The 25,977-nt window shown below is 60.6% G+C and overlaps 1 protein-coding gene across 1 annotated transcript; it reads left to right on the top strand.

The window, feature by feature from the left end:
- The first annotated feature begins 219 nt into the window (after nucleotides 1–219).
- TERT (telomerase reverse transcriptase) lies at nucleotides 220–24,054 on the top strand. The gene is made up of 16 exons (XM_077116802.1): nucleotides 220–438; nucleotides 543–1,878; nucleotides 10,212–10,407; nucleotides 11,243–11,420; nucleotides 11,876–12,046; nucleotides 12,570–12,728; nucleotides 15,590–15,685; nucleotides 16,348–16,433; nucleotides 17,748–17,861; nucleotides 18,471–18,542; nucleotides 20,018–20,206; nucleotides 20,443–20,569; nucleotides 21,389–21,450; nucleotides 22,605–22,729; nucleotides 23,455–23,592; nucleotides 23,826–24,054. Exons 1-16 carry the CDS (start codon nucleotides 220–222, stop codon nucleotides 23,927–23,929), a joined length of 3,372 nt encoding a protein of 1,123 aa, XP_076972917.1. The 3' UTR covers nucleotides 23,930–24,054.
- The last annotated feature ends 1,923 nt before the right edge of the window (nucleotides 24,055–25,977 follow it).

The raw sequence follows: 25,977 nt of genomic DNA, 5'->3' as shown, positions 1-25,977 counted from the left end.
CCTCGAGTGCCCGCCCAGATCCCCGGCGGGGAACAGGTGCGCGCAGGTCCCGCCCCCGCCCCGCCCAGGGCTCCGCCCCACCACGCCCCTTCCTCTCCGGGCCCCGCCCCACCACGCCCCTTCCTGCTGCGGCCCCTCCCCTCCTCGCAGCGCCGGCGGGAGCCTGGATCCCCAGCACGTGGGAGCTCGGCTCGCGCGCCCCGGCCCTTCCCCGCCGCGATGCCGCGCGCCCCCCGCTGTCGGGCCGTGCGCGCGCTGCTGCGCGGGCGCTACCGTGAGGTGCTGCCGCTGGCCAAGTTCGCCCGGCGCCTGGGGGCCGAGGGCCGGCGGCTGGTGCGGCGCGGGGATCCTGCGTCCTTCCGTGCGCTGGTGGCCCAGTGCCTGGTGTGCGTGCCCTGGGGCGCGCGGCCGCTCCCCGCTGCCCCCTCCTTCCAACAGGTGGGACCCGCCGGGCCCTTTTCGCCCCACCCCGCCGGCGTGCCGCGGGGCACGTGCATTCCGGGGCGCCGACTCACGCCCCTCAACCCCCGTCGCGTCCGCAGGTGTCCTACCTGAAGGAGCTGGTGGCCAGGGTCGTGCAGGGCCTGTGCGAGCGCGGCACCAGGAACGTGCTGGCCTTCGGCTTCGCACTGCTGGACGAGGCGCGCGACGGGCCGCCGGTGGCCTTCACGACGAGCGTGCGCAGCTACCTGCCCAACACGGCCACCGAGACGCTGCGCGGCAGCGGCGCGTGGGGGTTGCTGCTGCACCGCCTTGGGGACGACGTGCTGGCCCACCTGCTGACGCGCTGCGCACTCTACCTGCTGGTGGCCCCCAGCTGCGCCTACCAGGTGTGCGGGGCGCCGCTCTACGAGCTCGGCTGGTCCCCTGTCCGTTCGGCTCGGCGATCTGCCAGCGCCGGGGAGGTAGCGCAGAGGGTCGGCACAGCGGCAGCCCCCAGCCGGAGGCGACGTCGAGGCAGCGCGAGCGGGTCGTCTTCGGCCAAGAGACCCAGGCGTGACCCGGTTGGGGAGCCCGATGAGCCGGCTGCCCTGGCTGACCCAGGCCGGGTACAGATGCAGAGGGACAGCGATACCCCGACTGGGACAGCCATCCCCGGAGCCGCCACGTTTGCCACCACTTGGGAGAGCGAGCCGTTGGGGACATGTGGCCCTTCCACGCGGGCGGGCAGCGATCGCGCCACCCGGTCCTCGTCCACACGGCCACCGCCGTCGGGTCCCTGGGACACTTACATCGAGACCAAGCTCCTCCTGTACTCCGCCCGGGCCAGCGAGCGGCTGCCGCGCTCCTTCCTGCTCAGCGGCTTGCAGGGAAGCCTGGCAGGCGCCGGCCGCCTCGTGGAGGCCATCTTCCTGCCCTCGACGCCGCCCGCCCGCGGGGCCTCCCGGAGGACGCGGCGCCTGCCCCAGCGCTACTGGAGAATGCGGCCCCTGTTCCGGGAGCTGCTGGAGAACCACGCGCGGTGCCCATATGGCGCGCTGCTCAGCACGCACTGCCCACGCCGGGCCTCAACGTCCGTGCGGGGGTCCCCTGGGCGCGCCGAGGCTGGGGGCCTGCTGTCGGGCGGGGCAGGGGGCGGGCCCCAGGAGAGGCCCCCCAGGCTGGCAGCGGAGGCAGCCGGCGAGGAGGACGCGGAGCCGCGGCGTCTGGTGCAGCTGCTCCGTCGGCACAGCAGCCCGTGGCAGGTGTACATGTTCCTGCGCGCGTGTCTCCAGCGGCTGGTGCCCACCCGCCTCTGGGGCTCCAGACACAATAAGTGTCGCTTCCTGAGGAACGTGAAGAAGTTCCTCTCGCTGGGGAAGCACGCCCGGCTGCCGCTGAGGGAACTGATGTGGAAGATGAGGGTGGAGGACTGCACCTGGCTGCGCCGGCGTCCAGGTGAGCAGGTGGGCCCAGGACGGGGCAGGTGGCTGTCCAGCGGTGGCATGCAGCTGTGAGCACGGGAGGCTCGAGAAGGCGCACACTGGTGGGCAGAGGTCCGCCTGGGTCCTCGGACCCCTTCCCTCACTTGGGGTGCAAGTTGCTTCCTGTTCAGGCCACATGTAGGCCATCTCTGCCCTCTGATCCACGCCCTTACCTGCCCAGCACTGTCCACCCATTTGTGGGCTCAGGCCGGAGCAGTGAGCAAACAGGATGCAGAGGGCCAGTGGAAGCAGGTTTCCAGCAACAGGTCAGAAGTGTCCAGAAGCTCTCATGAGGGTGCGGGCAGCTCACTGCTGTCCCCTCCTTGACTTTAAAGTTTATCCCTGTAAAACCGGGCCCCATGCTCCACGTGGGGGGAGGGAAGAGAAGGGGATGGGAACTGAGCCTTTGTGGGTGGTGGGCGGGGGGCAGCGGGCAGATCCGCACTTAGGGCTGAGCTGGGCGGGGAGGGCAGGGTGCGGGAGGGGTGCAGGAGCCGTGGGAGCCAGACCGATGGGTGGGGAGAGCAGTGGGTAGCCTCTTGCTGCAGGGCAGCCAGGCAGCCCCGAGGTCCTGGGGGGCCCCTTGGTTCATGCCGTGCTCCAGGACTTGACATGGAGTCCCTTCTGCCCCCGTCGCCCACACACTAGTGTCAAGAGGCACGGGCCGCCCGCCTCTGCCGCGCCGTCTGGTGAGCAGCCTGTCCTTCACCCCGCCTCGGGTGTGCGGGGCGCCCGGTCTCCCTCCGGTTGGTGGCTCGGCCCTGACTGTCCCTCCAGGCCCTGCTTTAGCCGCACCCAGGCTCCATGTGCGCCGCTCACGGTAGCGGCCATTCGAGTGTGTTCTCGTCTCTTCTGAGATCAGGTCAGCGCGTTAGTTAAGACGTTTGTGTTTTATTTCCCACGTGTGTGGGATGTCGCGGGCTGTTGTGGGTGGCTTCTCCCCACGGTGTGCTGGTCAGGGGGAGGGGGCTGCACGAGACTGTGTGATGTCTCTTGGGACTTTTCTCCTGCCGGGGGGGTGTGCTCTGCGCGAAGCCCGGTGGGCGTTGGGGCCCCCCAGGCTCCCCCCGTGCTGCCCGGAGCTGCTGCCCCTACGCAGCTGGCACGCGGCCCACACCCTCCCGCGGGGTCTGCGCTGGGCACGCTGCGGGGACCGTGACGAGGACTTGGCAGCGTACTGGAGGGTCCGTCTTCCTGGCGATTGCTCCCCGGTCGTGGCGGCTCTCACGGCCCTTCGGGGGCCGCGCGGTTTCCCTGTGGCAATGGCCGTCCATTGCGCCTTCTCACCCTTCTGTTTTACCCTCTCGTGGCCTCGGACCTTCTCAGCGCGTGTCCTGTGACAGCACGGGGCCGGGGCCGAGGGCACTTTCAGTCTAATCTGTCATTTATCCGCAGGCTCTAACTTGTTTCCATTTCCCCAGAGTAGAGACCTGTTGTGCAGCGTTTCTTTTATCTTCCTTTCGGTTTCTCCTGCTTTTCACCGCGCCTCGTTCCCCTCCATTCTCGCTGTCTGTGGATTGTGTGTTTCTCGTTGGACGTTAGTCCTTGTTCTGTTTTTTTCATCCTGATGATTTAGAAATTACGTCTCCACTGATGTTCACATCGTGGTCACCTTAAAATTTTTAACGGTGTTTGAAGCATCTTTGTGTTTCTCCTCGAGGGTGAGAACTTCAGCGTCTTCTCACTCTGACCCTCACTGCTTTTTTGCAGTTTGCCTGCTACTTGGGCCTCTCAGACCATGTTATTTGCTCTGTCTGTGGGGGCTGTTAGCTTTACCCCCCAGCTCCACCCGGCCTCCTGGTCCAGGCTGCCCACCCACTCCACCACCTCCTCTCCTGTCGGTGGGGGCCCCAGTTTTTCCCTGTGCCACGGCCCCACCCTTCTGCAGTGCCCCTCGCCACTGGGCTCATGAGCTGGGGGCGGCACCGCCTGATGGCTCCTCTCTGTCACAGTCGTTGAGCCTCCACACCCGGGCATTTCGGATCTTCCCGCCGGGGGGATACCCAAGCATGACCGTGCACAAGTCCCCCCTGCACAGCCCCCCGGGTACAGGCACAGCCCCCATGTACAGTCCCCCAGGCACAGCCCCCTGTGCATGGAGCCCCTCATGCACACCAGCACTCTCCATGCCCCAGTGGGGAACACACGTCTCTCCTTCCCGCCTGCACAGCCAGGCCAGGTGAGGTGCCCAGCAGAAATGCAGCCTGGCCACCTGTGTGGTCATTCTATTTTGTTTTTTGCGTCTTTTTAAATGTTTCACTTTCAGGGAAGGAGGCAGCATAAGAAGAAGGAGAGAGGAAAAGAGAAGGGAGAAAAGAGGGAGGGGAGAACAGGTGGGAGGGAGGGTGATGTGGGCAGAAGCGCACCACCTCCCCCAGCTGTTCCCAAAGCCTCCCCCAGGTTGGAGCACAGCGTCCGAAGGGGCTGCTCTGACTTCCGCCTGGGAGCTGCCCACATGGCCTGTCAGTCAGAGTAGCTCACTCAGCTCTTCTGAGCCTTGACACTGTCACCGTTACCAGAGTCATAACAGCGAAGTTGTACAGTGTCTGTCCTTCTGGGTCCAGCTTCTCTCGCTCAGCGCTGTGTCCTCAAGGCTCATCCATCTTCTTATGTGCTTCAAGACGTCATTTTGCCTTACTGCTGCATAGTATTATTCCATCGTATGTCTATACCACATTGTGTTTATCCACTCGTGTGTTGATGGGCAGTTGGATTGTTTCCATCTTTTGGTGATTGTGAATAATGCTGCTGTGAACATCGGTGTGCAAATGTCTGTCTGTGTCATTGCTTTCAGCTCTTCTGGGTACATACCAGGTAGTGCTATTGCTGGGTCACAGGGCAGCTCGATACTTAGTTTCCTAAGGAACCGCCAGTCTTCCATAGTGGCTGTACCATTATTCATTCCCACCAGCAGTGCACAAGTGTCCCAGTTTCTCCACATCCTCTCCAACATTTGTACTTTCCTGTTTGTTTAATAGCAGCCATTCTTATGGGTGTGGGTGGTATCTCATTGTCGTCTTGATCAGCAGTTCCCTTATAACCCATAAAAATGAACATCTCTTCACATGCTTTTGAGCCATCTGTATTTGTTCTTCAGAAAAAAATGTTTCTTCATGTCTTTTGTCCATTTTATAATTGGGTTATTTATTCTTTTGTTGTTGAATTGTGTAATTTATTTATGCACACGGCATATCAAACCTTTATCTGAGGTATGGTTTCCAAATATTTTCTCCCATTGAATTGGCTGCCTCCTCACCTTTTTGAGGCACAGAAGCCCTTGATTCTGAGGAATTCGCATTTAACTATTTTTTCTTTCGTTGCTTGTGCTTTGGGTGTAAAGTTCAGGAAACTACCTCCTATTACTAGGTCTTTTTTTCCAGGAGTTTTGTGGTACTAGCTCTTATATTTACATCTTTAATCCATTTTGAGTTCATTTTTGTACTGGGTGTAAGTTAGGGGTCCTCTTTCATTCTTTTGACTATTGATATCCAGGTTTCCCAAGCCCATTCTGGCCCAATTCAGTATATTTGGGAGTCTTGTCGAAGACCGCATTGGCCATGGATTTGGTGGTCCATCTCCCCACTCTGGATTCAGTTCCACTGGCCAGTGTGTCCATCTCTGTGCCAATGCCATGCTGTTTTGATGACTGTTGTTTTGTAATAAGTTTTAAAGTCTGAAAGTGTTGGTTCTCCCACTTTGCTCTTCTTTTTTAGAATATCTTTAGTTGTTTGAGGTTTCCTTCCCTTTCAAATGAATTTGATAACTCGTTTTTCCAAGTCTTTAATAGAGGTTGTTGGAATTTTGATTGGCATTGCATTGAATCTGTTGATCAGTTCGGGTAGAATTGACATCTTAACAACATTCAATGTTCCTATCCATGAGCATGAAATATCTTTCTTTTTAGATTTTCTTTAATTTTTTTAAAACAATATTTTGTAGTTTTCTGTGTACAGGTCCTTTACTTTCCTGGTTAAACTTACTCCTAAATTCTTGATTCTTTTGGTGGCTATTTTGAATGGAATTTTTCCTTAATTGTCTCCATATTTGAGTCATTATTTGTGTATAGAAACATTTCTGAGTTTTGTACATTTATCTTGTATCCTGCCACTGTACTAACTTTGTTTATTAACTCAGGTAGCTCTGTCATGAATTCCTCAGGATTTTCCAAGTGTAGGCCCATGTCTTCTGCGAATAATGAAAGTTTTACTTCTTGCTTTCCTATTTAGAAGCCTTTTCTTTCTTTCCCCTGTCTAATCACTCCAGCCAGGATTTCTAGTACAGTGTTGGTTGGCAGTGGTGATGGAAGGCATCCTTGTCTGTTTCTGGCTTAGGGGAGGCCTTCAGTCTGTCACTGTTAATGATGATGCTGACCATGGGTTTTTCATACTTGCCCTCCATGATGTTGAGGAAGTTTCCTACAATTCTTGCCTTTTGTAGTGTTTTTACTAGCATAGGATGCTGAATTTTGTCAAATCTTCTTCAGCATCAGTCAGTGTGATCATCTGATCTTTTCTGTTGAATGTGTTCATGTGCTGTATCACATCAATTGGTTTTCTTGTATCGAACCATCCTTGCATTCCTGATACAAACCCCACTTGGTCGTGTTGTATAATTCTTTAAGGTATCACTGGATTCGATTTGTTAGAATCAAATTGGTAATTGGTCTGTAATTTTCTTTCTTGTAAGTCTCTGTCTGGTCTGGGTGTTAAAACCACATTGGTTTCATAAAATGAGTTAGATAATGGTTCTTTTTTCCTCAGTTTTTTGAAAGAGTTTGAGCAGGATTGGGGCTAGTTCTTTTTGGAATGTTTGATAAAATTCCCCTGTGAAGCCATCTGACCCTGAGCTTTTCTTTGTAGGAAAATGTTTAATATCTAATTGAGTCTCTTCATTTGTAATTGGTTGGTTAAGATTTCCTGTTTCTTTTTGAGACAGTGTTCGTAATTCATGTGTCTAGAAAATTGTCCATTTCATCTAAGTTGTTTAGTTTGTTGGCATATAGTTGTTCATAATATCCTTTTATGATTTTTAAAATTTCTTCAGGATCCATAGTACCAACTCCCTTCTCATTTCTTATTTTTGTTTACGTAGTCAATCTAGCTGGGCGGGGGGTGGTCTATCAATTTTGTTGATTTTCTCAAAGAACCAACTTGTAGTTTTGTTGATTCTTTCAACTGTTTTTGGTTATTGTTGTTCTCCAGTTCATTTATTTCTGTTTAATCATACTTATTTCTCCTTCTGTTTGCTTAGGGGTCAGTTTGCTGCTCTTTTTCTAGTACCTCTAAGTGAGCAGTTAGATATTTTTTTTTTTTGCTCGTTCTTGTTTTTTAATATAGGCATTTGGGGCATAAATTTCCCCCAGCACTGCCTTTGTTGCATCCCGCAGGTTCTGCTGTGTTGTATTTTCATTTCCATTCATCTCCAGATATTTAACAATTTTTCTAACAATTTCTTCTTTGACCCACTGATTATTTAAAAGCAGGTTGTTTCATCTCCATATATTTGTAAAAATTGTGCTTCTTTGGTGATTGTTAATGTCCAACTTGATTCCGTTGTGGTCGGAAAAAGTATTTTGAATACTTTTAACCTTATTAAATTTATAAAGACCTGTTTTCTGTCCCAGCATATGATCTGTCCTGGAGATTGTTCCATGAGCACCAGAGAAGAATGTATGTCCCGGTGTCTTAGGGTATAATGATCTATCTATATCAGTTAGGTCTTATTTACTGCATTATTTAAATTCTCTGTCTCTTTATTGATCCAGTAGAGAAGAGTGGTGTATTAGAATCTTCCACTGTTCTTGTTGAAATGTCAGCTGCACTCTTGAATTTAGTGATTGTTGAGCTCATGGATTTGGGGGTTCCTTGATTGGGAGCATAAACATTTCTGATTTTATTTCTTCTTGGGAATTGTCCCTTTTATTTTAATATATAGTGTCCTTCTTTGTCTCATATGACATCTTTACATTTAAAGCCTATTTTTCTGATATTAGTATAGCTACCCCTGCTTCCTTTTGATTACAACTTGCATAAAACACTCTTTTCCATCTTACACTTTCAGTTTATAGGTCTGAGATGAGTCTCTTATAAGCAGCATATAGATGGATCATATTTCTTGATCCATTCTGCCAGTCTGTATCTTTTAATTGGTAAATTTAGTCTGTTAACATTCAAAGTTATTACTGTAATTGCATTTCTTGAATCTGCCATCTTATCCTTTAGTTGTTATTAGCCAGATCTATACATTCTTTTCCTTCTCTCTCTTTATCCTTTAAGTTGCCCTTACCGGTACTCTTCAATTCTGTGCCCTCCTCCACCTCCTGTCTTTTTTTTTATTCAATCGACAGAACTCCTTTTGGTATTTCTTGTAGGGCAGGTCTCTTATTGTCAAATTCTCTTAGCCTTTGTTTGTCAGTGAAGATTCTAATCTCTCCCTCCAATTGCAGGACAGATGGACAGGATGAAGATTTCTTGGCTGGAAATGATTCTTGTTCAGATCTTAACTGCATCACACGCTGCCTTCTCGGCTCTGTGGTGATGTGGGGTAGTCTCAGCTCAGTGCTCTGGGGTTTCCCTTAGGAGTGACTCGCTTGTCTCTTGCTGCTTTTGTGACTTTTTGCTTCTCTTCAGTATTTGACGTTTTGATCAGTTTGTGTCCTGGAGTAGGCCTGTTTGGATTTAGTCTATTTGGGGTTCCTTGGAGTTCTTTGATTTGCATGTTTATGTCTTTTATAAGAGTTGGGAAGTTTTCTCCCATTGTTTCTTCCGCTAGCCTTCTTAACCCATTACTCTTCTCTTCTCCTTCTGGGACACCGACAGTTCTTATATTTATGTCCTTCTGTTGTCCATCATTTCCCCAAGTCTAGTTCCATTTTTTCCATCTTTCTCGTCACTTGTTCTTTTATGTGTTCAAGCTCAGTTGTCTGTCTCCTAATTCACTCATTCCTCCGTCTTCCTCTTCAGCTCTGCTGTGTGTGTGTCTCTGACATACTTTTTATTTGGCCCACACTATATTTCCTCTCTGAGGTCTGGCATTTTTCTGTTTATTTTTTCACATTCTTCTTTATGCTCTTCTTGTCTTTTTAATATCTCGTAGGTTGCTATGAGCATCCTTGATTTTATGTTCCCCCGGCGATTTATTTAGCTCACCTGGCTGGGCCATGTGTGCACAAGTCTTAATGTGTTTATGATTTTCTGTGGCATACAGGGCATCCAAGTGCCTTAATAAGGTGTGTGGAAGTTGATTTCCTTCATGCGCCTGTGGGTTTGTATTTAGATTTCCACTGCAGAGCCCCTTTGGACCTGGCTTGTCAGTCCTGTTCCCCCAAACAGGCCGGATCTCATCTGGCATCTAAAGTCCTGCTGAGAGCGCTGCAGGTGGGCGGCTTCCCAGGCTGCGCTTCCCCCTTCCTCACAGCAGGTGGTGCTGCCTGGCCTCTTTCCTGGGCTCACCTGTCCGCAGCTGTAGGTGCCGGCTGAACTGATGTGGGACCTGGTGTAGCTCGGCCAGGGCCACCGCTTGCGTGCCAAGGGGCCTGGGGCCCCCACTCTCATCTGGGGGACTGGGCGGTGGGAAATTCCTCTTCGCCTCCCTGCACCCGATCCAGAGATGTTTGGTGGATGGTGGTGTGATGTGGTTGGGCGGCTTCCTGGGCCTCTCCCCTGCGGACCCCCGAGGTTTCCGGGCCTCTGTGGGTGGGGGGGAGGGGCGGTGGTGCTGACGGACCCAAAACAGCTCCGCCTGGCAGCACTGGGACCGGCATGCGGGGTTTCCCCGCTGGGGCAGGCCCCCTGGTCTCTGCAGAGGCTCAGGAGTGGGGCCGGCCACTGTCCTCTGCCAACAGGTCAACATCTATGCCCCCCACCCCCGCCCCGGGAGCTCCCGGTTGCGGGACGTGAGGGAGACCCCCTCGCAGCTGAGAGGGGCGCTGGGGGGAGGCTGGAATCCGGGGTCTCCACTTTGCTGCCAGGTCTCCCTGCGCAGAGCTGAGGCCCCCCTCGCTGCCCACGCCGTGGACTCAGCCTCCCCTGACCCCCGCCCCGCGCAGGGCCTGCGGCCCTGGCTTGTCAGTAGCCGCGTTAGTAGTGGATGGAAGCTGCGGTCTGCTGGACTGTGCTTCGCAAACCTGAGTCCTTATGGTTTTACTCGCGTCCGTGTGAATTCGCCGGAGGGGCGCTTGCTCTCTGCCCGCCTGCCCCACGCCTGTGTCTCCGCGGGACGTCCCCTTTCCCGTGGCCCGAGGCTGCCCGGCCGGCGTGGGGTTGGGTGCGTGGCCGGGCCCCGCTCTCCAGCACCGTCTCTCTGCAGGGCGCCGCGGTGTCCCAGCCTCCGAGCACCGCCTGCGGGAGGCCATCCTGGCTGCCTTCCTGCACTGGCTGCTGGGCTGCTACGTGGCCGAGCTGCTGCGGTCCTTCTTCTACATCACCGAGACCACCTTCCAGAAGAACCGGCTCTTCTTCTATCGCCAGAGCGTCTGGCGCGAGCTGCAGGGCCTGGGCACCAGGTGCGCTGGGGCCGGCGGGGGTGGGGTGGGGTGGGGGGGTGTGGGCCGTGGGGGATGCGGGTGGCAGGGGCGTGGGCCCGGGGCAATGCGGGCGTGGGGGGCGGGGGCGGGGGGTATGTAGGTGAGGGGGGGATGCAGGCGGTGGGGGCGTGGGCCCGGGGCGATGCGGGTGGTGGGGGCGTGGGCGGGGGGCGGTTGGGCCTGGCAGAGGCGTGGGCAGGGGCGGGGCTCAGTCCTGGCGCGTGGCGGTTCCTGGGCACTGTCTTGGCCGCATAGCTCGTCTTCTGTCCAGGCTGGCAGGGGCTTGTGTCCCAGCCGGGTGGCGAGGGGGCCGCCGGAGAGAGGACGGCCCCTCCATTCGCAGGGCATGGCCGTGGCGGCCTCTGCATCTAGCTCCCGGGGCCCAGGCCTCCCGAGCCACTGAGGTCAACCCACACCCTCTGACCCCCACCCTGCTAACAGAGGCAGGGGCCAGTGGCCAGGGTTTGGGCACTCCTACCACAGGCTGAGCTGAGGCCCCTGGACAGGACAGGCTCAGCCCCAGCCCCCCAGGCCCCTCGCCCTCCAACCCCGGTGCCCCCTCCGTGGCTCTCTTCCATCGTGTCCTGCCTGGGCTGGCCACCCCTGCAGTCCCCCGTCAGAGCCTCAATGGCCTGACCCACGGGTGGGGTGGACCCAGGCACACATCCCTCTCACTGGCCTGGTATCCCAGCGCTGCACCCCGCGGGGGCCAGGGGGCTGGGGGCTGCCCCATGTGTCGGGTGGCGGCACTCACATGGTTGGGTGCGGTGGCCCCCGCCTGGTCTGGGCCACGTACCGAGGGTCCCCCTTGCAGGCAGCACCTGAGGAGGGCGCAGCTGCGCGAGCTCCCGTGGGCCGAGGTCCAGCAGCGCCGCGAGGCTGGGCTTCCCCTGCTGACCTCGAAGCTCCGCTTTGTCCCCAAGCCCAGTGGGCTCCGGCCCATTGTCAGTGCAGACCGTGCACTGGGCGCCAGGCCAGGCCGCGGGGAGAAGGTGAGCCCTTGCCCTGCCTGGTTGGGCGTTGTGCGCTCAGCCCGAGAGGGACCTCCCAGGGTGTCCCGCGGTGTCCCAGGGCCGCGGGTGCTGGGGTGCTGGGCCCGCCTTTGGCCATGGTGCAATGGTCACTGCCCTGCCTGCCATGTCTGGGGGCTGCGGGCAGCCACAGTGGTCAGGTGCCAGCACAGCCTTGGCTCGGTGGCCCCAGGGGCAGTGGGGCAGAGGGGGGCTCCCGGGGCTGGGCAGAGCAGTGGACCGGGCACCGTGGGGGCTGCAGACAGGGACCCGCTCCCTCACTTCCCATGCATGGTGGATGGGCCAGTCCCTTCTCAGCCGCCTGGGTTGCGCCTCCGGGGAGGCCGGGGTGGGTGCTGCGTCCGCGGGAGCCCGTCTTACTGAGGCTGTCCCGGGGCCTGGCCGTCATGTTCCCACATGGTCTTGCGGCCCCACAGCTCCACGCGCAGGTCAGGGACCTGTTCAGCGTTCTCAACTATGCGCGGACGCGCCGGCCCGGACTGCTGGGGGCCTCCGTGCTGGGCCTGGACGATGTGCACAGGGCCTGGGCCGCGTTCACGCAGCAGGCGCGGGACCAGCAGCCCCCGAGAGCACTGCACTTCGTCAAGGTGGGGGGCTGCCCCGTGCCCTGACCCAGCGCCCCATCCTACCCCCCTACCGTTCCCCCCACCAGCCCCCCTGCCCCATCAGCCCCCTCGCTGCCCTCTCCCACCTGGGCACCGGCAGTGTCTCCATGGCCTTTAGGGGTGACGGCAGAGCTCAAACTCGCTCCGTGACATTCCCAACTCCAAGGACCGGGCTCCACGTCCGGGTGGTTCCACTGGGGCCTGGGGTCTGGGGCTTAACACGTCAGAGAGGGGAACCCCTCCCAGCTCAGCCTCCAGGACCCATCCCCAACCCTGTGACCTGGAGAGGGGGCTGCAGGCCATGACCCCTTGGCCCCAGTCTGGGGCGGGGGCTGCTTGGCAAGACCCCACGGGCCGGGCAGTGGGCCAGGCAGACGCTGTGGTCTGGGGGTCCCCCCAGACCCCGATTCCACTCAGGGTTTGCCGAGGCGGGGGGGCAGGAACTGGGGCGTGCAGGCGTGTGGGTGCTGACAGGGTCTCTCGGGGTCTCCTTGGCTGTGTGCAGGTGGATGTCACAGGGGCCTACGACACCATCCCCCTCAGCACGCTTATGGCTGTCGTTGCCAGGGCCCTCGAGCCCCGAGAGAGTGTGTACTGTGTCCGGCGCTTTGCCGTGGTCCAGAGGGCTGCCCACGGGCGCCTTCGCCGGGCCTTCCGGAGACACGTGAGCGGGGGGGGGGGGGGGGGGGGGCGGGGCATGCTGGGGAGGTCTGAGGATGGGGGGCACAGGGTGTGCTGGGGGCAGGGTGTGCCGGGGGGGGGGTTCTGAGGATGGGGGGGCAGGGCCTGCGTGGGGGATCTGGGGTGGGCGTGTCCTGTGTGGGTGTGCCCAGGTATGGGATTGGCACCTGCAGCCTGTGCCCCTCCACAGGGAGAGTGGAGCCTCCTCTGGCCCGGGCTCCTGTGCCCCCCCGTGCACCTTTGTCCACACCTGCGTCCCTTTGGGTTCCTTTGCCCATTTGTGTATCGCTGTTTCTTGAGTCTTCCTCCCCACCTGCCCTCCCACCTGCCCTCCCCTTGAGCTGTGGGGTCCTGGCGGTCTGCAAAACCAGTGGGCAAGAGCTGGTGATGGCAGTGAGGAGGGGTCCCAGTGTCGGCAGAACCGGTTGGTGGCATTGGCACAGTGCCCCTTGGGGGGGTCTTGTGTCCAGCCCGGGCAGATGAGCCTCTTCCCACAGAGCTCTGGGTTAGGGGCCGGGGCAGTGCTGGCCGAGGGCAAGGGAGGAGGCCCAGGAGACTGGGCCGTGCTTGCCCAGCACCAGCCCATGCACGTCTCCTCCCCAAGCGTCCTGTCACCGTGTAGGCAGTCTCCCATTGTCCGAGCACCCACTCTCCAGGCAGCCCCCCCACTGTCCGAACACCCAGCATCTCGAGGCAGCCCCCGTGTCTGAGCACCCAGCAGGTCCCCTTGCCGCGCTGCTGGCCTCTGGCTTGGGCCACGTGCATGCCCTGAGTCCCTGGTGGCAGGGTCTCTCCCACCTTGTTTTAGAGTCCGCAGGCCTGGGGCGCGTAGGTGGCCGCCTGGCCGTTCCCCACCCTGCGGCGGGGTCTGTGCCTTGGGCCACTCAGTGGGGGTTCTGACAATGCATGGCCGAAGGGCCCCGTGTGAGCCAGTCTCCCGTGGACGGGGCCACGTCCGGCCTTCAGGCTGAGGGTGCTCCGAGCCCCCGCCTCCGGCCCCCTGCGTTCACGGACCCCCAGGGACAGCCCCCCTGTGTCCACCAGACTCCCTAAGCTGTGCCAGTGTGGGGGGCTATGTACAACTGTCATCTGTAGATGACAAGTTTGTGTTCTTTTTTGTTCCCAGACATGGGGGTTATTAGAACTTTATCAAGTATCAATAAGCTAAAAATGTCTTGTGGCTGCTCTTTATCTAACAATGGAAGCCTCCCCTTATTTCTAGTTTATTGAGAAAATTTATTATGAAATGTTGAATTTCTCTAATGCTTTTTCTGCATGTTTTGCAATGAAGTGTTTTAATTCATTTCATGCTGTTAACATGAGCTACATTACTCTCTTGATAGTAAAACGACCTTTCGCGACTGGCATAAACCCCAGTTGATGGTGTTTTACATTTTCCCTTTCCAGACGGGGATCCACTGGCTGGTGTTCGGACCGTTTGGTGTCTGTGTTGATAGGAGAGGCTGGTCCCCAGCTGTCCTTTCTTGTGATGGTTTTGCTGGGCCCTCTTTTCCTATTCTTAGAAGAGCTTCTATAAAATTGAGGTTATTTCTTCCATAATTCACGGGAGCGAGGTGTTTTTGTGTTTTTGCTTAGTTTATCTAGAGGTACAATGGACGTGAGGCAGTTCAGGGTGCTCTGGTTTTTCCTGGACTGACCTGGTAACTTTCGGAGAGTGTACCTGTCTGATCTAATCGGCAGAGTGTATTGACGTAAAGTTGTTCAGACGTCCTCTTGCTCTAGATTCCCTCGGCTCCGCGGGCTGTCCGTCTCTCGGCCGTGCTCTCCTCTCTTCTTCCTGACCGGTTTGTGTGCTGGAACGTTCCACTGGAACTCAGCGCTCCCCGGGCCGCGAAAACGAACGCCCTGCAGGGAAGGTCACTGCGTCAGACCCAGGACTGGACGGCCTCCTCTCCAAAGCCAGAGCTCTCGGCGGCTGCTGCACACCCCTACGTCTGCAGACCCCAGCCCGGCCGCGCCCTTGCTCAGGACCCCCTCTGTCTACACCGCAGCGTGGTTTACGGCATGTGGCTTTCAATCGCAACCCTGTTACTGAATTTTTAACCTCGGCTCTCCTCTTCTTCAGTTCTCAGAATTCCAGTTTCCATAGAGCCGAGGTTGGTGGAATTCCCTGCCTTCCCCTCTGGTGTACGGGGCATCTCTTGAGTCCCCAAGAGCTCGCACAGGCACCGTCCGCTGTCAGTGTCATTTCTGCCAGGGCTCCTTGGTCACGTGCATGCGTTGTTTCTCAGCCTTATTGTTTCATAAGACGCCAGACTGGAAGTTCGGGCTCTGCACAGACGGGTTTCCCGCAGCATCCTTCCCTCCCAGGAGACCCAGGATTTCCGTCCGGGGGCATTTGGGGCAGGGGGGTCCTCAATGCAGACCTGCCTCCTTCCCTGGGGTGCGTGTGTGCTCCTTCCTGGGGCTGTGGCCTCTGCCCTCTCACTTGGCGGCCAGGTGTGCTGTCTGCCCAGTGGGCTCAGCCTCCTGGCCTGCGGCTCTGGGGCGCCTCCACCTGCCAGCTGCTGCTGCTGGTTCTCAGGGCGCAGTCAGGCGCCCCGGGACAGGCCCTCACCCCAGCTCTTTGAAGCCCTAAGCCACTGCCGCCTTCTGTTTGGGCACCATTTGCCCTGAGTGTGCCCTGACAGTGCCTACCTGGGAGAAAGTTGGGGCACCCTTCTGCTCCCACCCCAGCGCCCCTGCATGGGTGCTGTCCACATGGTGGCTGGGGTCTGCGCACCTTTGCTCTCCCTCTGGGGGCTTCCTGGAGCCGGCGGGTCTGTGCAGCTTATGTGCTGTTCGGGGCTGGGGAGGGCACCCACCTGCTCTGCCTTGCCCCAGGTGTCCACGCTCCAGGACCTCCAGCCGTACCTGAAGCAGTTTGTGCAGCACCTGCAGGCGACCAGCTCACTGAAGGATGCCGTGGTCATCGAGCAGGTGCCAGCGGAGAGGGTGGGGCGGCCTCTGGGCCGAGGTGGGTGCAGTGCCCACTGCTCCGTGTCACTCCCAAGGGCCAGAGGGTAGCATGGGTGGCAGGCTGCTTCCTGTGCTGGCGGCATCCCCATGTGTCCCCACGCGTCCCCATACATCCCCATGTGTCCCCGCATGTCCCTACCCCATCCCCACCGCATCCCTACCCCGTCCCCAGCCCATCCTGTGCACACGCCGCTCCCCTGGCGTGGGTGCGTGGCCCCGGTGTGTGGGTTCCTGGCCACCAGGGAAGCGGTGAGCACTGGGCTGAGCCTCTCCAGGCTTCCCAGGCTCTGAGGCCGTAGGGAGCCCCCGAGGGCAGGCGTCCAGTTGGGGACGGGCCCCGAGGGCAGGCATCCAGGCAGGGTCGGGCCCTGAGGGCAGGGGTCCAGGCGGGGATGGGCCCTGAGGGGATTCAGGGCCGCTCCCAGCTGCACAGTGCTAGGGGCGGGAGAGGGAGGGAGCCTGTAGAACCCGCACCCGTGCAGACACCCAGACACCCTCACCCACATTCGGCCCCCTCCACGCTCACAGCCCCTCCTGCACCCTCAGCCCGCACTCTCTCATACCCACAGCCCCGCCCATGCCCGCAGCCCCCTGCCCCGCTCACCCCCACCTCCCTCTCCCAGAGCTGCTCCTTGAACGAGACGGGCCACAGCCTCTTCCGCGTCTTCCGGCACCTCGTGTACAGCAGCGTCCTGCGCCTCGGAGGCAGGTGAGTGGGGCCCTCCCCGACGCCGCCCCCAGCTGTCTGTGCTGTGCTCTGCCTCTCAACCCAGCCCCCATCCCCTCGGCACCCATCTCCTCTGTCCCCTCTTCCCGCCGGGCTGGGGGCCCGGCTCAGCATTGGGGCCCAGGAGACCCCCAGGGCTTGGAAATGGTACGCAGGAGCAGACCCTTCTGAGGCAGGTGGAGAGGCCACTCATATCCTGGGCAGCTTGGGACTGGGGACTGCGGGCTCCACTCCCGAGCGGTCACACCCTCTCTGTCCATCCCTACCCTGGTCGCTGGTACACGGCTGCGGGCAGGGCTGGGTTTTGGTCTGCACCCAGACTCCCTGGCTGCAAACCCAACATTTGCCGGCAGCCCGCAGCTACAGACCACGCACCTGTGGCCCCACGGGAAAGGTGACGGCCGGGCCCCTGGGTGGGTGGCGGCCGGGCTCGTGCCATCGTAACAGAACCTGGAGCACACAGCGTGCCGAGTCCTGGATGCCGCAGGAGGCTCTAAGACCCAGGACAGCGGCACACAAGCTTCCTAGGGGACCTGCCGGCATCCCCGAGGTGTCCCCATCATGCCCTGGAGTGTGGGAGGCGTGGGGGAGTGGCCTGCAGGTAGGGGGGCAGCATACAGGTGGGGGGGTGAAGCTGGCAAGTGGGGGGGTTGGCGTCATGTCCTGAGGCAGTCAGAGGCCAAAGCGGGCCGGGGGCAGTGTTCGTTCCCGGCAGACTCTGCTGCACCATTGTCTTGCCAGCACAGCACAAATGCCAAGGCCAGCACGGGGCCCACATGGGAGTGTGCACACGCGGGGATCTGCACATGCAGGGATCTGCACATGCAGGGATCTGCACACGCGTGGGTCTGCACACGGGAGCGTGCACACGCGTGGATCTGCACACGCGGGGTCTGCACACGCGGGGGTCTGCACACGCGGGGGCCTGCACTGCATCAGGGGCCTGGCTTCCACCGTTATGGTGCAGCTGTGATCTGTGACCAACGCCAGCTCAAGGTCAGCCCCTGGCAGTGCGGCCTCAGGATGTGGGTGCCTGTCCCTCTGTGGGGGTGTGTCAGTTAAAGGGTCAGAGTGTGCTGCCACCCCCACACTGCTGAAACACTGTCTTCCAGGCGTTCTCTCACGGGGGCCCAGGGTGGCAGCGTATGTAAACTGGGCTGTGTAATGGGTGCCCACAGAGGGTATCAGTGTCCACAGCATATGGCCAGGGGAAATCTTCTGTGTCTGCAGGCTGGTGAGTCCCACTGTGTGCGTGTGAGGCCCTCCCCGCCCCTAACCGCCCACCCTCCCGTCCAGGTACTATGTTCAGCGCCGCGGGATCCCTCAGGGCTCCGTGCTGTCCACCCTGCTCTGCAGCCTCTGCTACGGGGACATGGAGAATACCGTGCTCTGCGGCGTCCAGCGCGACGGGTACTGCGGCCACCACGCCCTCCCGCAGGCCACGTGGGCACTCCCCTCCCCTCCTTGGTGCCCCCTCACTGTCATAGGTGCCCCTGCCATCACAGGTGCCTCCCGGTCCTAGCCTTGGCACACTTACTGTCACCCAGGTTGCTCGCAGCTGATATTCAGCGTCCAGGTGGGGTGGGACTGTGGGAAAGGACTGAGGCCGCCACGCTGGGCCTGGGCGGGGAAGGAGGGCCCTGCTGACAGCCCGTGGCTGTGGCCACCCTGGGTGCGCTCCCAGGGTCCACGGGGTCCCGTGAGCAGAGTCATCCTGGCCAGCCTGGGTGCCACGGCCTCAGCCACAGGCGAACCCACGTGTGGGCAGGGGACCCTCCCAGCCCCCGCCCGCCGTTCCCAGGTGCTGGGTGTCGCCAGTGGGCACGGACGCCGGGTGCGTTTCCGAGGGACGGAGGCAGCCTGGTGGCCACGGACGTGGACGGGGCCTCTCCCCTCGGAAGCGAAGCTGGTCCCACCCCCAGGCAATGCAGGACATGGGCCGCATCTCCCAAGAGCCCCGTGGTCAGGGCTGCGCAAAACCGTGGACACAGCTGTCCCTACCCGTGTCTCCCCCCCCAGGCTGCTCCTGCGGTTGGTGGACGACTTCCTACTGGTCACCCCTCACTTGGCACAGGCCAAGGCCTTTCTCAGGTGAGGCTTTGCCCAGGCACCTGCCTGCACCTGTGGGGCCGCGCTGGGCTTCGTGAGGACACGTGTGTCCCTCCGAGCAGTTGCTGGGTCAAGCCCACGTTCCCGTCCGCAGCCCGGCAGGTGGGGGTCAGCCCTGGGGCCCCGGGGTTTTGCCCCAGCTTCCCCAGTCTGCTGGCAGGGGGCCGGGGTGGTGGCTGCCAGGACGCTTTGAGGCTAAGCAGGTACACAGAACACTGAATGGCGGGGGACAGGGGGTGCCCCACTATCACTGCTGCTTGGAAGGGGTGGGGCGTGCCTGCGGCCGAGGCTGGAGACTGTGTGGGCAGGCCATGGGCAGCGCACGTCCCAGTGAGTGCTTCCTTCTTGTGCCCAGGCAGGACTCTTCCTGCACATGCTCTTCCTGCCGCCGGGCCTGCAGAATCCTTGTTTAGAGAGCGCTTACTGGGGAGAGAAGGGCGCTCAGACCGCACACACGCTGAGAGCGGCATTCCAGGGTGGGGGCAGTTGGCTTTGAAGTTGACATTGGGGGTTCAGCCTTCACACCAGGCTGAGCAGCCCCTCGGACCACACCTGCAGGGCGTCCAGGAGTCCGGGCTTGTTTGAAGATGTGGTAAAGTCCCAGGTGTGGCTGCGGAGGGGCCTTCCGTCCACATGCTTGCCCCCGCCTGGCCCCGAGTCTGCCCATGGGCAGTTGTGCTCAAGGTGGCACTGCTGGGCGTGGGAGACACCTGCCACAGGAGGCCCCTGGCCTTTAGATTCAGCTATCATCCAGGTCCTCTGTGGCCACAGCCCATGTCAGGGCTCGGAAGGCACGTGTGGCCAGTGGCTGCTGTCAGGGGCAGTGGGGACAGCGTGTCCGCCCCTGCGGAGACCTGTGTCTCAGAGCTTCAGTCAGAAAGCCGGGGTGGCTGGGGGTGTGTGCAGGAGACAGACAGACATAAGGAGTGACCATTCCCAAGGGGCTGGGCGAGTCACAAGTGTAGCCGGGGTGGGCATGGGTGGGTAGGGGGCTCCTAACTCTCCAGGACCCTCAACTCTGCTCTTGCAGGCAAGCCCCCGTCCTGTGCCCTGGAGGGTACCCACCTTGCATAAAGCTGGCTGTGGGGCGCCCCATTGAGGCAGGCCCCCAGCAGCACCCTCTCCTGCTGGGTGACCGTACAGCCCGGCCACCCCACTGGCAGTGTGGAGTGGCAACTCTTCTGGCTGGTCCACGCCCCTGCTCCCCTACTATGCCCCTGGCCGCCCCATCCTCCTGGGACTGCCCCATCCTCCTGTCCTCCCAGAACCACCCCATCCTCCTGGGACCGCCCTATCCTCCCATCCTCCCCAGATCACCTCATCCTCACCGGATCGTCTCGTTCTCCTGGGGACCACCCCGTCCTCCCAGGACAGCCCTGTCCTCCCGTTCTCCCAGGACCACCCCTTCCTCCCCACACAGCCCCGTCCCTCTGGGGCTAATGCAGCTCATCCTCCAGGACCCTGGCGGGAGGTGTCCCCGGCTATGGCTGTGTGATGAACTCGCACAAGACGGTGGTGAACTTCCCGGTGGGTGACGAGGTCCCCGGCGCCTCCGCCTTCCTCCAGCTGCCGGCGCACTGCCTGTTCCCCTGGTGCGGCCTTCTGCTGGACACCAGGACGCTGGAGGTGCGCTGCGACTACTCCGGGTGCGTCACCTGCCGGTGTGGCGTGCCGACCTGCACCTGCCTCGGGGAAGGGGTCGCGGGGCCACTGGGTCCCAGCCAGCCCATCTTCCGGGCGGCGCTCTGGAGCTCGGCCATTTCTGGGAAAAATGGGTGCGGCCATGTACGGCTGTGTTGGACATTCGGGGTAGCGTGATCTCATACAAATCGCGAGCACACGGGGTGGGCGGAGCGCACGTCTCAGGGCCTCGTCCCCGCAGCTACGCCCGGACGTGCATCAGGGCCAGCCTCGCCTCCACGCGCGGCCCCCAGGCAGGCAGGGGCATGCGTCGCAAGCTCTTGGCGCTCCTGCGGCTCAAGTGCCACGGCCTGTTTCTGGATTTGCGGGTGAGTACACAGGTGGCTGGACCCAAGCTGGGTCCTGCCAGCTCCACGTCTCGCTGTGGGGGTGCCTGGCTCATGGTGCTGGGACAGTGTGTGTACACACGTGTGCATACGCGCCTATGTGCACACTGCGTATTTGTGGAAGAGCAGGTGTGTGTGTGCATCCATGCAGGCCTCTGTGTGCAAGCACTTCTGCCTGTGTGTGCATATGTGTGCATATTTGTGTTCATGTGCACACTTTCTGTGCACACGTGAGTGCGTGTGCATGCATGTGTAGGCAAGTGTGCCTTTGCATGTAACTGCATGTGCAGATCTTATGTGCCTACATATGTACAAGTGTGTGTCCCTGTTCTTGTGAGTGTACGAGTGAGTGCATGTATGTGAGCATGTGTGGACTGTGGCCCCCACGATGCCTCTCCCCTTTGCCTCCCCTGTGCCCCCCTCAACCCTCCCCTGAAGCCCTCCCCCTGCCCCCCCTGCAGCCTGTGGGCCCAAGGCCGCTCCATAGGCGGGTGCTGAGGTGCCCAGTTTTACCTGGTGGTGCCCATGGCACCTGGGCTCTAAAGCCTCAGCCCCTGAGGCAGCCACACAATGGGGCTGGACACTGACCATCAGCCCTGGGCCCTGATGGGCAACTTGGGGTGGGTCTTACCCCAGACAGCCCTGCCCTAGTGCCCCTGTCACCCAAGGCCATGGCAGGAGGCAGCAGAGTGGCTGGTGGTCTGGCGTTGGCCAGATTTCATGGGAAATGGCGGCTTATCCCCAAAACGTGCCTCTTCCCTGCTTGTCCAGTCAAACGAGGTGACGCCCCTCTCCCTGCAGGTGAATGGTCTGCAAACGGTTTACATAAACGTCTACAAGACGCTCCTGCTGCAGGCCTACAGGTAGGTGCGTGGGCACTGCCAGGATTGCCCACTGCCACGGGCCACCCACCACCACATGGCACCCTCGGCGAGGCACCTACCATGTGGCACCCACCGCAAGGTGCCCGTCACCTGCCCAGGGATCTCTGCTGCCCTGACACAGGCGTCCTGGGGCAGTTCCAGGCGCACAAGCAGCGCCTTTGTCTTCGCAGCAGCAGGGTCACCTCCTGCCGTTTGGAGTCTAGTCTCCTGTGCCCCCCGTTAGGTGGTTCCCTGGGGAACCCCACGCTCCTTGGCACTGGCCTGGACCCCCAGCAGGGCTGTCCTGGGGCCGAGGAGGGACAAAAGAGTGGCCGTGTGTAGGGGAAGGGCAGGAGAGCAGCCCTGTGGGTCGGGAGAAGGGACCCCCTGGGCTGGGCTTCTTCCAGGGGGGCGGGAGGGTCACACTGCCCACAGTCCAGAAGGGAGCAGAGAGTGCTGCCCAGGCCACCTTCACGCCCCACATGTTGGCTTGTGCTAGGCCTGCAGGGGCTTCTAGAACCTTCTGTCCTCGGGTGCCCTGAGGCTGCCCTGCTGGGAATTGGGGTGGGTCACCATGTGGTCTGCCCAGCATTCTCGCTGCCTGTTTACACCCCAGCAGCACAGCTCAACCCCTGGAGATGGGGACCTGCAGCTCCCTGGGCTTGGCCTCAGGGACCCTAAGCGCAGACTGACCCGAGTGTGGCCAGGGACTACCGCCATCCTGGCTGTGCCGGGCGCTGGCCCCTCGGCGACGCAGTGTGCCCTCGGCCAGGCTGGACGAGGGCAGCACGGGGTTGAGGGGCCTTGGCGGCCGTCTGGGCAGGTGGACCCACTGCCCGGCTTGGCGTGGAGCACGGCCGGTGAAAGCAGTGGGGCCGGGTCCAAGAAGGAGCCCCCAACTCCCTCGTCCGTAAACCGGGGCAGTGACACCTCCTGACGGGTGCGCAGCTGAGCGCATGAAGCTGAGCTGTTCTCCCAGACAGCGCTTGGGCCACGGAGGGGGGCAGAGGCCCTGGCCAAAGGGCTCCTCACCCAGCGTGCACCCAATCACGTGCAGATGTACATGCAAACATACCTGCACACACATGCACGCACACGGCTACACCAGCACAGCCTAACTCACAGGTCTCCGGTAACACTTGCTGCATCCTTAGGTTCCATGCATGTGTGCTGCAGCTCCCATTTGACCAGGGCGTCCGAAGGAACCCCTTGTTTTTCCTCCGAATCATCTCTGACATGGCCTCCCGCTGCTACTCCATCCTGAAGGCCAAGAACGCAGGTAAGTGCAGGTACACCGGGGTGCACCTGGGTACCTCGTGGCACTGGTGAGACTGCAGGTGCTGCCTGTGGAAGACGCATGCATGTCTGGTTTGCCTGCCCGTTTATAGAACAAAACTGTCACATGCCCTGAATGAGCACTCACGTGGGCATGAGTTCTGCCAGCTCTCCTGGTACCAGGAGAGGCAGGAGATGTGGAAAAGCAGGTGCCCGGGAGGCGAGGGCCGGGGTTCAGGCCATGCCCCACCTGAGTGAGGGGAGGGCCACGGGTTCAGACCCAGCGCCCCGTCGGGGTCTGACCCAGCGTGCGCCAGGAAAGCCCCTCTGACCTGGCTCCTTGGCCCGGCAGCTGGTGGTTGTCCGTGACAGGGGTGACAGGTGGCCCCCAGGAACTGGCCGTCCTGTGTTCCTCTTGGCCTCCTCAGCTGCAAGCCTGGCTTGCCCCTCCGTGCAGCCTGGGGGTCTTAACCTCAGCTGAGCCTCGAGCCCTCTCACTTGGGCATCAGCCCCGGCCCGGGGACCCTTGGTGTGCCTACCCCTTGGGCCGCTTATTTCCACTCTGTTCCGCTTGGACATTGTGGAGGCTTCAGCTGTGAGATCCTGGGGCCCCCACGGCGCGGCCTTCAGACAGAAAGTGCCGTTGGCCCATGGCCGCCTTGGCCCAGGTCCCAGCGGGGAGGGTGCAGTGCCAGGCTGGGGTCCTGAGCCCCTCATCTGCCTCCCCAGGGGTGACGCTGGGGGCTGGGGGTGCCTTGGGCCTGTTCCCTGTGGAGGCCGCCCACTGGCTGTGCTACCATGCCTTCCTGCACAAGCTGGCCCGCCACCGCACCTGCTACCGGAGTCTCCTGGGGGCCCTCCGGACGGGTGAGTGGGCGCAGGGGGGCCCGGCCAGCAGGAGGACACACGCGGGTGCAGGGGGCCCGGCCGGCGGGAGGACACACGCGGGTGCAGGGGCCGCGGCCGGCAGGAGGACACGCGGGTGCAGGGGGTGCGGCCACCCACTGGAAAGCAGACCCAGGCCCTGTAGCCTGCCCCGTGGGAGGGCAGTCCCCTCTAGTCTCCCAATCGGCACCGTTGTTTCTCTCACGTTCTCACAGCCCAAATGCAGCTGCATCAGAAGCTCCCGGAGGCCACAGTGACCCTGCTGGAGGCCGCGGCCACTCCGTCCCTGAGCGCAGACTTCAAGACCATTCTGGACTGACAGTGGCATCTTGGGGCCACAGCCAGCAACCCCCATCCCTGTGCTTTTCCTGGCCTTCCCGTGGGATGTCAAGCATCCCCCTCAGCCCTGTGGTCCCCCGGAAGCAGTGCCCACCCTGTGCCCCCAGCACCGAGCAGGGTCCTTCTGTGCCCAGGGCAGGCAGCAGCCGAAGGCCCGTGGGGATGGGAGTGCGCTGGCCCCCGCCCCACCTCGCTGAGCGCAAGCCACAGGGAAATCGAATTTCCGGGCTTAACCTCCTGTCCCACCTGGGAGGCTGGGAGGAGTGTACAGGCTGCCTGGGTGGCAGCCTGGGCCCCTGGTGACCTCTGCGGACCCCAGGCCTGGCTGCCCCCACCTGCCCCAGCACCCCCGCCGCATCTTCCTCGATCACTGTTGATGAAGCTAAAGCCTTCCTGGAAGCTCACCTCTGACAGTCTTGAGTCGTTCAGCAAGCCAGCAGGTCAGCAGGTTAAGGCCGCCGCTTCTGACCTCACTTCCTGCCCTGCTCCTGGCCTCCCACCTGCATCCTGCCTTCTGACCCCCACTCCACCCTCTACAGCCCACTCTCTTGCCTGCACCCTGTTCCCTTATCCCCACCCTATTCTGATAACCCTTCTGTCCTCCTGCTTTTGGGCCCCTGCCCTCACTGTGCCCTTGGGGGCCCCCAGGGGCCCTGGCGGTGTGAAGACAGCCAGGCTCCGGGTCCCGTGAGCAGGCAGGTCCTCGGGCAGGGCTGTGCTGCGGGGTGCCGTGGGAGGATCGGAGAAAATGTGGTCCTCTGCTTTTCCTCACCCTTTTAATATTTCTATGACATTTTCCCCATAATATATGCTATCTGAAAGCTATACATGTGATAATAAAAACCCACACAGGCACTGGCGTGCACGACAGAACACCCTTCCCTTGGCTGGGGGTCAAGGCTTCCTGGGGGTGGTGATGTGAGGAGAAAGGGCGGAGGGGGTGTGCCCCCACCAGAGAGGAGGTGAGGCCCGTGCAGCTGGGGTGGGTGGGCAGGCCACAGGCCACCTTGGTGGGAGACGCCCCATGGGAAGCCCTGCAGCCCCTCAGCAAATGGAAAGGGAAGCTCAGTGACAAATGCCGGTGAACGGGCTTCTCTGCCGCCCGCCTGTTCAGGGCCACTCAGGCTGTGACTTAACAGGGTGGACGATACTGTCTTCTACCCCAATTGGTGAAGCTCCATCTCTCTTCCCTCTGCTGTCTTCAGGGCGGGTCATGGGATTCCACACTCCGCAGGGCTCCTTGGGGCAGTGTGGGGGGCTCATGAGGCTGGCCAGCGGCTCCCCCTGTGTCCTGGCACCTAAGTCACCCTCCAGGCTTGGTTCCCCTTTCTTCTCATCTCCCAGGGTCTTGGGCCTGAGGCACGTGGACATGCGCCCAGCTGTCCAGGCCCCGTACCCGTCTGCTCCGCTTCTGCCCTCCTGTCAGGGGCCCCCTGGGGGGCACTCGGCCCCCCACCACACCCTGGCCACTCTGGGTGGGGGCTCCTTACCAAAGGGTAGAGCCCTGTGTTGAGAAGGCCGCCGGTGAGGCCGGAGAGGGAGGGTCAGTGTGGCATTTGAAGCTGAATGGACCCCAGAAGGTGATGTGCTTAAAACTAGTCCACCCCTGTGGGTGGGACCTTTGGATCAGGTTTTTGGGTTGAGGCTGCCCCAGGTGGGTCTCAGTGGCCTCAGTGGGGACGACATTCAGAGAAACAGTGGAAGGCCCAGAGCCCCGGGGAGAAGGCCATGGGGCCAGAAGAGAAGCGCAAGACCAGCAGGGACCCCCCCACGTGTCCAGCCCCATCTCAACGCTTTGGACGCCTGCACGGCCTTGAGCTGTGAGCTCGGGAGCAGGGGGAGCCCCACGTGAATGCCAGCCCACTTCTGGGGTGTCGCGTTTCAGCAGCTTTAGGGAACCCGAGCAGCCAGGAGGTAAGGGGGTGTGTGGGGGGCCCCCTCGGGTCCCGGGGCTGCAGCTCCCAAGTGGGGCATGGGCACCCAGGAGAGGTGGAGGGGATGGGGTGAGGTTGATGGGGGTGAGGTGGT

The sequence above is a fragment of the Tamandua tetradactyla genome, chromosome 9, assembly GCF_023851605.1.
Source record: "Tamandua tetradactyla isolate mTamTet1 chromosome 9, mTamTet1.pri, whole genome shotgun sequence".
In the NCBI taxonomy this organism is placed as follows: domain Eukaryota; kingdom Metazoa; phylum Chordata; class Mammalia; order Pilosa; family Myrmecophagidae; genus Tamandua; species Tamandua tetradactyla.
This window is presented reverse-complemented; position numbering and strand designations above follow the sequence as displayed.

What these genes read in the sequence shown, in the direction of transcription:
- TERT (XM_077116802.1), top strand. Translation starts at nt 220, where the DNA reads ATGCCGCGCGCCCCCCGCTGTCGGGCCGTGCGCGCGCTGCTGCGCGGG. An exon ending in GCCGGGCCTTCCGGAGACAC is followed by an intron (nt 12,729 to 15,589) that starts GTGAGCGGGGGG and finishes GCCTTGCCCCAG; the next exon opens with GTGTCCACGCTCCAGGACCT. An exon ending in CTCCTGCTGCAGGCCTACAG is followed by an intron (nt 21,451 to 22,604) that starts GTAGGTGCGTGG and finishes CTGCATCCTTAG; the next exon opens with GTTCCATGCATGTGTGCTGC.